At 45.8% G+C, this 13,687-nt stretch overlaps 1 protein-coding gene across 4 annotated transcripts in view; it reads right to left on the reverse strand.

The window, feature by feature from the left end:
* LOC124003033 (E3 ubiquitin-protein ligase SMURF2-like) overlaps positions 1-13,687 on the reverse strand; it is an 81,213-nt gene that overhangs the window by 15,019 nt on the left and 52,507 nt on the right. For 2 of the 4 annotated variants that reach the window (XM_046311001.1, XM_046311003.1), the window contains exons 8-12: positions 13,344-13,561; positions 9,255-9,339; positions 7,714-7,872; positions 7,368-7,436; positions 237-450 (exon numbers count right to left, since the gene is read on the reverse strand). In XM_046311001.1, coding sequence (XP_046166957.1) covers positions 237-450; positions 7,368-7,436; positions 7,714-7,872; positions 9,255-9,339; positions 13,344-13,561 — 745 coding nt within the window. Of the gene's footprint in view, positions 1-236; positions 454-7,367; positions 7,437-7,713; positions 7,873-9,254; positions 9,340-13,343; positions 13,562-13,687 lie in introns of all 4 variants that reach the window. The other 2 variants (XM_046310999.1, XM_046311002.1) reach the window with 1 other exon arrangement.

Below are 13,687 nucleotides of genomic sequence, written 5' to 3' on the forward strand. Positions count from 1 at the left end.
AAAACATTAAGAGCACCTGCTCTTTCCATGACAAAGTCTGCACCTCAATATTAGGAAGGTGTGTGCAGCCTACTTTAAAATGTACGCTTGATTTGTGGTGGATGAGTGAGTTACGCCTCTCAACGTAAAGCACTACCTAATATACATGCAAATGCAATCCATTACGATACAGTATAAATGAAGCCATCAATCACACACACTTGGACAGAGTTTTCACACAGGGTCCCTCAGTTTACCTCAAAGATCTCCTCACGGCAGACCTCGATGCGACAGTGTCCTGCCTGGGGCTGCTGATTGGACAGCTCCTGCCGGAGGATCTTGAGCTTCTGGACCAGGTCCCTCTTGTACTTGGGCACGGTGAGGCACTCGGCCTCCTCGGGGAGCTGGGCCGGGGACAACGCCGGGACCTGCGGGGGGGGCTGCTGCTCCTTCAACTGGTTCGACTGACGACTACTGGGGAGGGAGACCAGCAGAAATGCTCAATGTTAAACAGTACAAAATTGCAATATGAAATCAAACAAGACAATTGTAACACATGGAATGAAATGATTAACACCATCTTTCTCTCTCTTGAGTATTGTTTGTGGAGGATACGGGGTTAAAAGTACATATATCTCAGCTCGTTGTAGAGAGGGAGTTGTGGTCTGTCTGTGCCTTTTGCCCTCCGCCACCTCATTCTCTCCTTCCCTCTCATTTTAGGTAATGGCAGACTAATTAAATAGGCAGCCTTCGCTTTGTAAGACACCTCTGTTTCCTCTTTAAAGCCTCATAGTGCCTTCAAAGTGAAACTGGCGCCTTCGGCGGTGCCCTCTGCCACCCTGCCCCTGGCTAACCGCGGCTGGGGCCACCGCAGCCCTGGCTCTGTACCCACGTCAATCTATGCCCATATGGGATGGTTACATGCCTGGGTGGGCCTCGTAAAAACACAATTCACCCCCCCCCACCCCAAAAAGGGCCAGAGTTTCCAACAGGACAGTACTGTACAGAAGACGGAGTCCCTAATAAAAGGACCTACTGTGCAGTAGCAGTACAGTTGCGGCCAAACAATGGTGGTTCACAGAGAGGAAGTTCTTTAAACCTGTGTCTGAGAGGGGAGGCCACAGGCAGAACAGAACACAGCCACCCAAACACTCTCACACACACACCCTCATTCTTCAGGGGTGGAAAAAAGAAAAAGCGTGTTATATTTGGCGTTCTCCAAAGTAAAACAGGCCCAGTGTTCCGCCAGTCCGTATCCCTGTATAATCAAGTCAGCTGGTATTTATTTTATTGGCAGTGTCGAGGCCCTTCCATGTCAAAGTGAGGGTAAGGCTCGGCTCGCAGGGCTGAAAACCACTAGGAACACACACACACACACACACACACACACACACACACACACACACACACACACACACACACACACACACACACACACACACACACACACACACACACACACACACACACACACACACACACACACACACACACACACACACACACACGGAAAAGAGGTCCTTAAACAAAATAGAATGAGTTTCTCTTGGCTCGGGTTGGGAAGCCCTTGAACCATATAATAAAACATAATTTGAGCGTTTTCGTTGAGGGCGCGCAGGGTAATTAAAAATAAATTTTGGTACAGTTAGCAGTCTCGGGTTCCCGATTCGGAATGACCTCGGCATATTTCTATCTGTAAATATAGAAGTACAAGTGCGGCTCAGTCGAAAGTCACTCTGGCGCGGAGACACACAAGGGGAAAGAGTCGAGGGTTCCTTTCTGTGACGAGCCTCCATGAAATAAGACGATCCGGGTAGAAAGACAAACTTTCAAATTCAATCTAGGAGTATTATTGTTATTCCAACCTAGAAGAACAAGGCGAGGAGAGAGCGAGCGATGCCAGAACAGGATTCACTGGACTAAAGCGGTCACGATCATGAAGTTGGCACAGGTTTGGTATCGAGGTCCCAGCGAATCAAAAGCTCCTTTATTGAGCCGGGCGCTGGAAGTACTACCTAGGTAGAACCTCCCTCTCCCTGGCCCTTTACACTTCGCCTGAACAGTGGGGAGAAGGCCCGCCAAGGGTCGTCCGAGCGGCACTGCCGTGCTGACTACTACCCACAAAGGAGTGTGTGTTTGTGGCGCTGGAGCTCAACCCTCAATCACCAATCATCTCCCCTGGCTCCGGGAAAGGAGGGGAGACATTCCCATTGGCAGTGGATGGGAAGGGATGGCCAAGTTCTCCCTAAGGGAAGACAAGGGAAGTATTGCACTATATAGGGAATAGGATGTCAGCCAATCACTACCCTAGCACCACAAAGGTAGCTTTCACAAGCCTGGGGCTGCCTCCCTTTCTCACACTCACACAGAGCCCCCATAGACACTGACAATAACACTCTGCTTACAGACAGGATGTCTATAGTATTTAGGCTGCATAAAATATGCCTATAAGCCACAAAGACACAAACAAAACATGACAGACTAAAAATACATAAAGACCCATCCAAAGGCCTTGATAACATAACGCTCTGTTTACAGATATGACATTTACAGAATTTAAGTGACATAAAAAGGTGTCTATATGCCACACACTGTGATACAAACAAAACACAAAACTTCAAATATAGAAAAGATCGCTTATAAAGACAGTTATTTTATTCATTCGCTGACCTTCATTTCACCAGGTAAGTTCGACGCCCCATTGCACACCAAATATAAACGACTCGCTTGATAAATATAATGCAGACATTGACGTAATGCTGCAGAAATATAGAAGTTTAGTCAGGAACATACATGTGAGACAGACCGTGTGGCTGAGTGCAGACCACAGTAATGTGGATGTGAGAGACATGTCTAGCAGTCTTGGAACCAGCTACTAGCCAGTCAAATATAAACCGGTCGGTGCTGCGTTGACAGAACAGCAGGTAAATGCGAGAGAGCGCGAAGGAGAGAGCGAGAGAGCGCGAAGGAGAGCGAGAGAGAGCGCGAAGGAGAGAGCGAAGGAGAGAGCGAGAGCGAAGGAGAGAGCGAGAGCGAAGGAGAGAGCGAGAGAGCGCGAAGGAGAGAGCGAGAGCGAAGGAGAGAGCGAGAGCGAAGGAGAGAGCGAGTGAGAGCGCGAGAGAGTGCGAGAGAGAGAGCGCGAGAGAGAGCAAGAGAGAGAGCAACAGAGAGAGCGAGGCAGAGAGAAGGAGAGCGGGAGAGAGAAGAGAGGAGAAGAAGAGTGAGAAGAGAGGAACCTCATTGCAGAACAGTAGTCTGCACTTTGGCGCATATCTCACATTCCTCTCCTTCCACATCCTCCTTTGTCTTTCGCTCTCTCATTCTCTAAATCTCTCGCTCTGGTATACAACTATGCATTGAATTCCTTTTCCATCTTATTTTCAACCCTGTAAAGTGTGACAACTTTTTTCCTACCTTTGCCTTACATGGAATCAAATAACTCGAAACCTCAATCAAAAACCAAAGCACCATTAAGTATGGGCTCCTTACCATTCTGTTTATCTAAAGGTCACACAATGCAACACAGCATACTGTCCCCACAGCGAGGTAACACTTATCGTGAGCTCATCATCAACAGCATGTCCTCTCTGACAAACTTAAATGGCCTGAGGAATCCCGGCAAAAAACATTTATCAAGCGTGGGCCATGGCGGTTGTTGGGTGAAATATTCTGAAATCCTGGGGCTGATCGAAGACAGATGTGATGCTGATGGCAGGCCAGGCCTGGCTGCAGCACCGCTAGGCTAGCTAGCTAATATGTTTTCCAGCAGCTTCGAGCAGAGCTTTCTGGGATGGGCCAGTAGGGGTGTTACTGGAGCCAGGGGAGCCCTCAATGTTTAGAGGGGGTGGCACACGCACACACAATCATAAACACATAATTGTGCAAACACACACACTCGATTCATAAACAGGGTTCACACACACACTTTGTCCACCCTCCCAGCCCCAGATAGCTCACTCTCCTCCCCAGACAGTGTGAACATCTCCATCAGTCACATCAGCTGCATCATCTGGTCTCACTTTGCCTGTTTACTTGCCTGTCGTCAGTCAGTACGGACTGTTTATAGTTCCGGCTGAGAACCAGTCAGCAATCAAACAAGATGTCCGTGTTCTGCTAAGTGCCTTTAATACCCAATAAAACGTGATTGTGCGAGAGACAACAAAGCAATAAAATAAAGAAAATGTTGTCTTCATAGAAGTGTGCTGACTGAGGGGGTGGAATAAATGTTGCCGAATTGTAGCCTTGTTTAAATGGAGTGTACACAAGTAGTCTGGGGGTTAAATTCCAGGGAGACACACAATTGGCTCTTGACTAACTGCCATCTGAGGAGAATAGTAACACACACACACCTGTGCTCAGCACAAACACACTAACACGCACACAGGTGCTTAAAACCATACTTGTATCTACTTACACAGCTATACAGACTAACAGACTTTTGTAAAAATACTAAACAGCACTAAAACACTAGAATACGATATAGTAGTGATTAGTGGTGTAACACTTATAGGTACAAGAAAGGACGATACATAGCCAATTAAATAAGACACTATTGGATCCGACTGCTGCCACCAAATGTATATTATGCAAGTCAACAGTGTGTAAGTTTATTACTTTGGTTTGCATTGCTTTACTTTTCCCTCATCTGTGAAGAAAAACCACATTCCAAGTGTTCAAAAGTAGCTTCTTTCAGAGTGCTGCAAATCTTGCCCTCAAAAGGGAATAAGACAGTGTTGTGCATCAGCGTAACAGCAGACCTATAAGCTTGCTGCCAGCTCTTAGCAAACTGTAGAGATTTTTTTTTTGACCAAATACAATGCTATTTCTCGGTAAACAAATTAACAACAGACTTTCAGCATGCTTATAGAGAAGGGCACTCAACATGTACTGCACTGACACAAATGACTGATGATTGGTTGAAAGAAATTGATAAGAAGATTGTGGGAGCTGTACTCTTAGATTTCAGTGCAGCCTTTGATATTATTGACCATAACCCGTTGTTGAGAAAACTTAACTGCTATGGCTTTTCAACCTCTGCCATCTATCTAATAGAACTCAAAGGGTTTTCTATAATGGAAACGTATCTCAAACATGTAAAGTGTGGTGTGCCGCAGGGCAGCTCTCTAGGCCCTCTACTCTTTTCTATTTTTACCAATGACCTACCACTGGCATTAAACAAAGCACGTGTGTCCATGTATTCTGATGATAAAACCATACACACATCAGCAACCACAGCTAATGAAGTCACTGAAACCCTTAAACAATTGCAGTCCGTTTTGGAATGGGTGGCCAGTAATAAACTGGCCCTGAACATCTCTAAAAACTAAGAGCATTGTATTTGGTACAAATCATTCTTTAACTGCTAGACCTCAGCAGAATCTGGTAATGAATGGTGTGGCTGTTGAACAAGTTGAGACTAAATTACTTGGCGCTGCCTTAGATTGTAAACTGTCATGGTCAAAACATATAGATTCAATGGTTGCAAAGAGTAGGAGAGTTCTAGCCTTAATAAAGAGATGCTCTGCTTTTTTGACACCACACTCCAAAAAGCAAGTCCTGCAGGCTCTAGTTTTGTCTAATCTTGATTGTTGTCCAGTCGTGTGGTCCAGTGCTGCAAGGACAGACCTAGTTAAGCCGCAGCTGGCCCAGAACAGAGCGGCACGTTTCGCTCTTAATTGTAATCCGAGAGCTAATATTAATACTATGCATGCCAGTCTCTCTTGGCTAAGAGTTGAGGAGAGACGGACTGGACTGCATCAAGAAACATTGTTTATAAGAAACATTGTTTGTAGTTGAAAATCCCACTTAAATGCCACCAGGGGTCATTTTAGTCCCCAAATAGAACATATTCAAGGAAATTTACAGTATTATATAGACACAGCATCCTTCCATCTCATATTGCTCAAATAAACAGCAAACCTGGTTTCAAAAAACAGATATCCCACCAGACATGCCTCTCACCATTTGACCTTACATTTACATTTACATTTATATAGTCCCCAAATCCAGAGCCAGAACATATTCATCCAGTGGGAAACTTAACAGTGCATCTAAAACTTAGGGGGTGGGGTGAGAGGGCCCTTAATTGCAGGTATTGAAACATCCTTCCATCTGATTATTGCTCAAATAAACAGCAAACCTGGTTTCAAAAAACAGATGAAAGCCTGGAGGTACCCGTTCCCCTCACAGCTCCGTAGGGCACCATGGTCAATGCCTCTGGAAGCCAGTGGGAGAACCCTGAGAGAATTTGACCTTGATAGTTTGTAATCCAGACGGGAGATGTATGCTGGATTAGGTAGTTTGATATGTAGGCTACATGTGCCTTTTTTTAAATGTATGTAGTTCTGTCCTTTAGCTGTTCTTGTCTAATCATGTTCTGTATTATGTCAATCTGTATTATGTTTCATGTTTGGTGTGGACCCCAGGAAGTGTAGCTGCTGCTTTTGCAACAGCTAATTTGGATCCTAATAAAATACCAAACACCCAACTCACAAAGCTAGCTCCACTACCGGGGGCCATTTTGACACATGGATACTATTTGTGCCGAATGACCAGATGTTGATTTCACAAACACGCGTCTCGTGCCAAACGCTGTTATTGCAAGGTTTCAACTGAGAATTCTTATGGAAAAAAATGTTTTCTTACTAAAAGAAAAATGACACATTCTTTATGTAAGACAAGAAATTCAAGCTCCCTATATCATAGCTTAGATTTACCTCGTTCCCAACTGGGTTTAGCTACTGCCCTTCACCAGCTCCCTCTGTGTCCACCTTACTGTGTGCAAAGCAGCGTGGGTAATAGCGTGGTAACTGGATGCCCACACAACACACACACACCTGCTGGCTTACTGCAGAGTGAGGACTAGCCTAGCAGCATCTGATCCACATTACATTGCATTTCCTCAGTAGTGGAATGGCTCCAGCCCTAACCCCAGATCCAGCCCAGAGGCCTTTCATGGCATACCTGAGGTTCAGCTGAGGCAGCGCGCTGACAGACTGTTTGCGCACAGACAGCCAGGAGTGTGTTTAGTGAACCTGAATGGCATCTGTGAAAATCAACCGTGGTGAAGCTACACACACAGACAGCCCACTGGTAGGGTCACACGTTGTTAGCATTTTTTTCAGTCTTACGCTGCTGTCGTGATGTCTGTGTGTGAATATAAGTATGGTGAAAAGTTGCTGAGTTTGCACACATGTGTGTCTGGTTGAGTGGTGTGTCAGTGTTGTTATTTGTCACCCCTGAAGTGTGTGTGTGTGTGTGTGTGTGTGTGTGTGTGTGTGTGTGTGTGTGTGTGTGTGTGTGTGTGTGTGTGTGTGTGTGTGTGTGTGTGTGTGTGTGTGTGTGTGTGTGTGTGTGTGTGTGTGTGTGTATATAGGGAGGAGGGTTACCTGAGGTTAGTGTTCTGGCTCTGGCTCTCCATGGCCACGCGGGAACCGTTTGGACCAGGGCCGTTTGGACTAGGGAGGAAAAGAGGGAGAGAGCAACAAACCAACAGTGATATAAAATGGGACAAAAAGATCTGACGCCATCACACAGCAGATGGATCCACTAACAGCAGGCAGAATGCTTCCTCAACATTTTTGCTACCATGATAATTTACTGTGATCTAGAAAATAGCAGCTAAAGGCATTTTCAGCTAAAGGCATGACCCCTGAGTAGACCACTAGATTAAAAGTAAAGACCCCAGCTCAAGTCAAAGGTCACAGCCTGAATAGTGACAGTGTTTGCACTCACTTGAGGACCAGGTGGAGGTTGGCGGAGAGGCGTGGGTCGGTGAACTGCGTGGTTCGGTTGTTGTGGTCCACAAAGTAGACGCGTCCCGTTGCCGTGTTGCGGATCTCCCAGCCCGGCGGCAGAGGACCCAGCTCTTCACAGTTGACGTTGCTCAGATCCCTGGGCATGAAAATAGGACCACAGGAGACCGTAAAGACAACTAAACCATAACAACGTAAACCCATCGCTCACTCAACCTAGGGTGCTAAAACAACAAGGGTATAACAAAATGAGCATAATAATACAGTATTTACTACTATTATCATTATACTTTATTGAGTATTCATCTAGGTTAAGGAGAGTATATTATCTTTTATAGTGTAAGAACCAGGATATTATAGTACAAATCGCCTTGTAAACACAGTCACTACTGTTGGCAGTCTTTATTCTACCAGTTAGGTAGGATTATTGAGTGCAATTTGTATTTTCTAAGTACACAACAAATCTTTTCTTCCAAGTATAAAAAGGACATCCCAGAGGCATGCCTAAATTCAACTCAACAGAGTTGGATCGATCGCAAAACATCTGAGAAAACACTTGAATAAAATCAAAAAACTCCCTATCGGTCTCTACTCCCCCATAGACCTACATTCTTTGCTGTTGAAACCTAAAACCCTGAAGTGGGATGTATTAACTGTCCACTAAGGACTCATCACTAAAGCAGTCTGTACATGCCTGGCTAAGCTGTTTCATTACATAATGGGTGTTTGTAACTCGTTCTGGGCCAAATGACCATGATTCAAGGTTGAATCTTAAGGATATTGAATCTCAGAAGACCAAGACATTGATAAGTTCATTATTTGGGATAAATCGGTGTGCTTGTGTGTGTGTGTGTGTGCATATTAGCGCATCAATGAACAAGAAATACTCAGTGGAGGTGAGGAAAGGTCAGGGTTCACAACCAGGGCGGCAGGTAGCCTAGTGGTTAGAGAGTTGGGCCAGTAACCGGAAGGTTGCTGGATCGAATACCCGAGCCGACAAGGTAAAATAAATTCGTTCTGCCCATGAGCAAGGCAGCCCCCCGCCCTTGTTCCTCGGGCGCTGTGGATGTCGATTGGCAGCCCCCTGCACCTCTCTGATTCAGAGGGGTTGGGTTAAATGCACATTTCAGTTGACACATTTCAGTTGAAATACATTCAGTTGGACAAGAAGAAAACAGACTGAAACAGGGAGGTCTACCTGGACTTAAGAGACATTTTATGACCCGGGAGACAAACCAAAAAGACAGTGGAAGATCAATTGTCAAAGTTTCTAGTCAATGTGAAAGAGAGAGAGCGAGTGACAGCAACAGATTGCTTTACGTATGGCTATTTTGACCCTTCATTATTGTTGTTGCCCCGTTGACAATATTGATTATTATTTTAATTATGTTTAATATTGTAAATCTCCAAAGTAAGCTTGGGCAAATGTACATTATTACCTCATGTCAATAAAGCAAATTGAATTGAGAGAGAGACCGAGAGAGATGGAGGTGAGTGTGTGTGTTTCATAGCAGTGTGTACCTGGGCACTCGAGGGTCGTGCCATGTGCTGACGCCCGTCTGGGTGTGGAGGAAGTACACCTGGCCCTGCTGCGTGGTTCTTTGCTCTGTGAGGGGAGGGGCACAAAAAGACAACGCCGTGAGAAAAGTGGAGGCAATCTTAAATGGCACACCCTTTTGTTCTTCAATTCTCTCAACTTAAACGGCACACAAATTCGTATTTATGTTCCAAAAATCTGGACAGGACACCAGAGTGAACCACCCAGTATGAGTGCACTGACGGTGACAGGGCACCAGTGTGTGTGCGAGCGCGCCTCGTGCATGCACATGTAGTCCCTCATTCATCCCCATTAACCCCGATTTCCTTCCGACAACACATATTCCACCCAGCTCACCTCTCACTCCCTCAGTTCCACCCAACGAGTCACTGACTGAGTCGAAGGAGAAAAACGCCCCCCTGGCCTTAAGTGAGTCACCTCTGCCAATCTCTGCCAAGAACATTGGGCATTTTCAGGGGCATGGATCACCGCCATTCTAACTGAATGGAATTCATCACCACCCTTATCATTTCCTTCACAGACTCTCTGGTTCAGTTCTTCTACAGAGCTCTGTGTTGAGCCTGGAGTTTATGCAGTTCAACACAGAGGCCCAAGAGCTCTGCAGGAGATATACACTGAGTGTACAAAACATTCCAGGACATAGACCGACCAGGTGAAATGATAGGCTATGATCCCTTATTGATGTCACTTGTTAAATCCACTTCAAAACAGTGTAGATGAAGGGGAGGAGTCAGGTTAAAGGAGGATTTGTTAAGCCTTCAGACATGGACTGTGTATGTGTATACCATACAGAGGGTGACTGGGCAAGATGAAAAATGTCGGTGCCTTTGAACGAGGTATGGTAGCAGGTGCCAGGCGCACCGGTTTGTGTCAGGAACTACAACGCAGCTGAGTCTTTCACGCTCAACAGTTTCCCCGTGTGTATCAAGAATGGTCCACCACCCAAAGGACATCCAGCCAACTTGACACAACTGTTGGAAGCATTGGAGTCACCATGGGCCAGCATCCCTGTGGAAAGCTTTCGACACCTTGTAGAGTCTCTGCCCCGAGGAATGTTTGGTATACACCGTAAATCCTCATCATTTATGAACTTGCTAAGTTGTGTCGTATATTAAAATAGGAGGTAGAAATAGAGGATGGGGAACTTCCACAGAACAGGGATATTGTGGTGACTGGTGGGCTGGCGTTGTAAATCAGTGTTTTGCTACAGCATATTAAATAATGGTGCAATACACTCGACTGTTGACGTCCGAAATGTCAATGTTTTTAGTTGTATCTGTCCCTATCAAATGAGTCTCGTCCTCAGGCTAACCACTACCATGTATACAGAGAGAGAAAGAATTGGCTGGCGGACGTGATTACAAGCAAATAAGCCATTAAATACATCATTTAATTGTGTGTTGTTCTCTGGCTGTGAAAGTCAAACTGGTCCAACACTGTGTGCATTGGGGTGCAATCCATAGCAACAGCCTAGCAACCACCAGCCTGTAGTACTTAAATCATATTGCATAATGTATGTAATATGTTCCATCTGCATGTATAATGTATACAAGACTGAGGCTGTACAGAGGGAACAACAATATCTGACGCTTTGACAAGGGCAGATGTGGGGTTGACCAAAAACACCCAAATGAAAACCAGTTCCCCTCGAATGCACCCTTTCCTGTCCTCCACATGGGGGAAATGTTATTTCTCTCCCTTCCCTTCAATCGCTCTCCTCCTCTTTGGCTTGCTCCCCCTCTCCATCTCTCCTTTGTGGGAATATCACTCTGCACTGCGAGAACACTATGGAGCGCTGGGAAGTGTTCGCAAACACGGGGAAGAGAGAAGAGGGGTGAGGAGAGAAGAGGGGCCTTGAAAACACAGCCTGCGCTGATTGCATCTGTCATGATGTGGGTGCTGTGGGAAGAGGGAAGCTGAGAGAGGGAGGAAAGGAAGGAGAGAGGGGGAGGGAGCTGAGAAACGTAGGGAGGGACAGAGGGATCTAGAGAAACAGGGAGGGGGAGAGGGGGAAGGAGGGGTGAAGGCTGTGGTTGTAGCAGCAGGGAGATTGTTGTACTACCCTCTCAAAGGCTGACAACAAAGCCATGTTTGCCCTGGTATTACGCTGCTACAGTAGAAGTCGGAGGTTTACATACATCTTAGCCAAATACAGATAAACTCTGTTTTTCACAATTCCTGACATTTAATTCTAGTAAAAATTCCCCGTCTTAGGTCAGTTAGGATCACCACTTTATTGTAAGAATGTGAAATATCAGAATAATAGTAGAGAGAATTATTTCTTTAAGCTATTTAAGCATTCCCAGTGGGTCAGAAGTTTACATACACACTCAATTCGTATTAGGTAGCGTTATCTTTAAATGGTTTAACTTGGGTCAAACGTTTCAGGTAGCCTTCCACAAGCTTCCCACAATAAGTTGGGTGAATTCTGGCCCATTCCTCCTGACAGAGCTGGTGTAACTGTCAGGTTTGTAGGCCTCCTTGCTCGCACATGTTTTTTCAGTTCTGCCCACAAATGTTCTATAGGATTGAGGTCTAGGCTTTGTGATGGCCACTCCAACACCTTGACTTTGAAGTCCTTAAGCCATTTTGCCACAACTTTGGAAGTATGCTTCGGGTCATTGTCCATTTGGAAAACCCATTTGGACCAAGCTTTAACTACCTGACTGATGTCTTGAGATGTTGCTTCAATATATCCACATAATTTTCCTCCTCATGTGCCATCTATTTTGTGAAGTTCACCAGTCCCTCCTGCAGCAAAGCACCCCCACAACATGATTGCCCCCCCCCACCCACCCGAAGTTTCACAGTTGGGATGGTATTCTTCGGCTTGCAAGCTATAAAACCTTTCTCCAAAAAAATACGATCTTGTCCCATGTGCAGCTGCAAACCGTAGTCTGGCTTTTTTATGGCGGGTTTGGAGCAGTGGCTTCTTCCTTGCTGAGCGGCCTTTCAGGTTATGTCCATATAGGACTCTAGGAGACAGAACACATCTCCTTCCTGAGCGGTATGACGGCTGCGTGGTCCCATGGTGTTTATACTTGCGTACTATTGTTTGTACAGATGAACGTGGTACCTTCATGCGTTTGGAAATTTCTCCCAAGGATGAACCAGATTTTTGGAGGTCTACCACTGAATTTTTCCTGAGGTCTTGGCTGATTTCTTTTGATTTTCCCATGATATCAAGCAAAGACGCACTGAGTTTGAAGGTAGGCCTTGAAATACACCTCCAATTGACTCAAATTATGTCAATTAGCCTATCAGAAGCTTCTAAAGCCATGACATCATTATCTGGAATTTTCCAAGCTGGTTAAAGGCAGTCAACTTAGTGTATGCAAACTTCTGACCCACTGGAATTGTGATACAGTGAATTATAAGTGAAATAATCTGTCTGTCAACAATTATTGGAAAAATGACTTGTGTCTTGCACAAAGTAGATATCCTAACCGACTTGCCAAAACTATAGTTTGTTAACAAGACATTTGCGGAGTGGTTGAAAAGCGAGTTTTAATGACTCCAACCTAAGTGTAGGTAAACTTCTGACTTCAACTGTACGTGGACACTGCAGGGTCCATGAATTCCTTTCACTGATAATTACAGTGTGTGCCTTCATGTGTGCGTACGTGTGTGTGTGTTCGTGTGACACTGTAGCTCTGAGTCAGGTCAGTTGAGGTGTGTTTATGTAAGCATGTGACTGTGCTTACAGAAGCCTTTGGCACATCATGCTGGCTGAGTGAGCGAGCGTGTCTCTCTCTCCTCGATAATGAGTAACTGTACACATATCCCTTAGGTAGGTCAGGCAGAGGGTGTTGTGTGTCTCTGACTGCACCCCTGTCCTCTGCCCTCTCCATATCCCTTAGGTAGGTGATGCGGGTTTGTGTGTGTGTCTGTAACCACATCACCTGACCACCATATCCCCTAGGCAGGTCAGGCAGTGTGAAAATTAGTGTGTATACATTAGTTATGTGAACGTGTGTGTGTGTGTTAGTGTACATGTTTGTGTGCAGGTCTTTGTATGCCGGTACGTTTTTTTTTGTGTGTGTGGGTCTCACCGTATCCCTCTGGCAGGTCCGGCGGGGTGTGGAGGTGGGTCCTGCTCATGTAGTTCCTGTGTCTCTGGGAGCGGACGCGTCTCTCCTGGACCCGCGGGTCACTGCCACTGCTGGGCAGCACACCGATGGCTGCTCCGTTGGGTGTCATGACCGGCGTGTTCTCATCCACCACGCAGCTGAGGGGCCGCCCGGAGGGGCTGGAGTACTCAGACGCCGGCCTGGAAAAGGGGGAGGGACACACACACAAATAATGAGATAATATCTAAGAAAGTGTGCACATTTGATCGGGTATTGTTTGTGTGTGTGTGTGTGTGTGTTAACGTGTGCCAGCGTCAGACTGTTTG

The sequence above is a fragment of the Oncorhynchus gorbuscha genome, linkage group LG18 (genome assembly GCF_021184085.1).
Source record: "Oncorhynchus gorbuscha isolate QuinsamMale2020 ecotype Even-year linkage group LG18, OgorEven_v1.0, whole genome shotgun sequence".
In the NCBI taxonomy this organism is placed as follows: domain Eukaryota; kingdom Metazoa; phylum Chordata; class Actinopteri; order Salmoniformes; family Salmonidae; genus Oncorhynchus; species Oncorhynchus gorbuscha.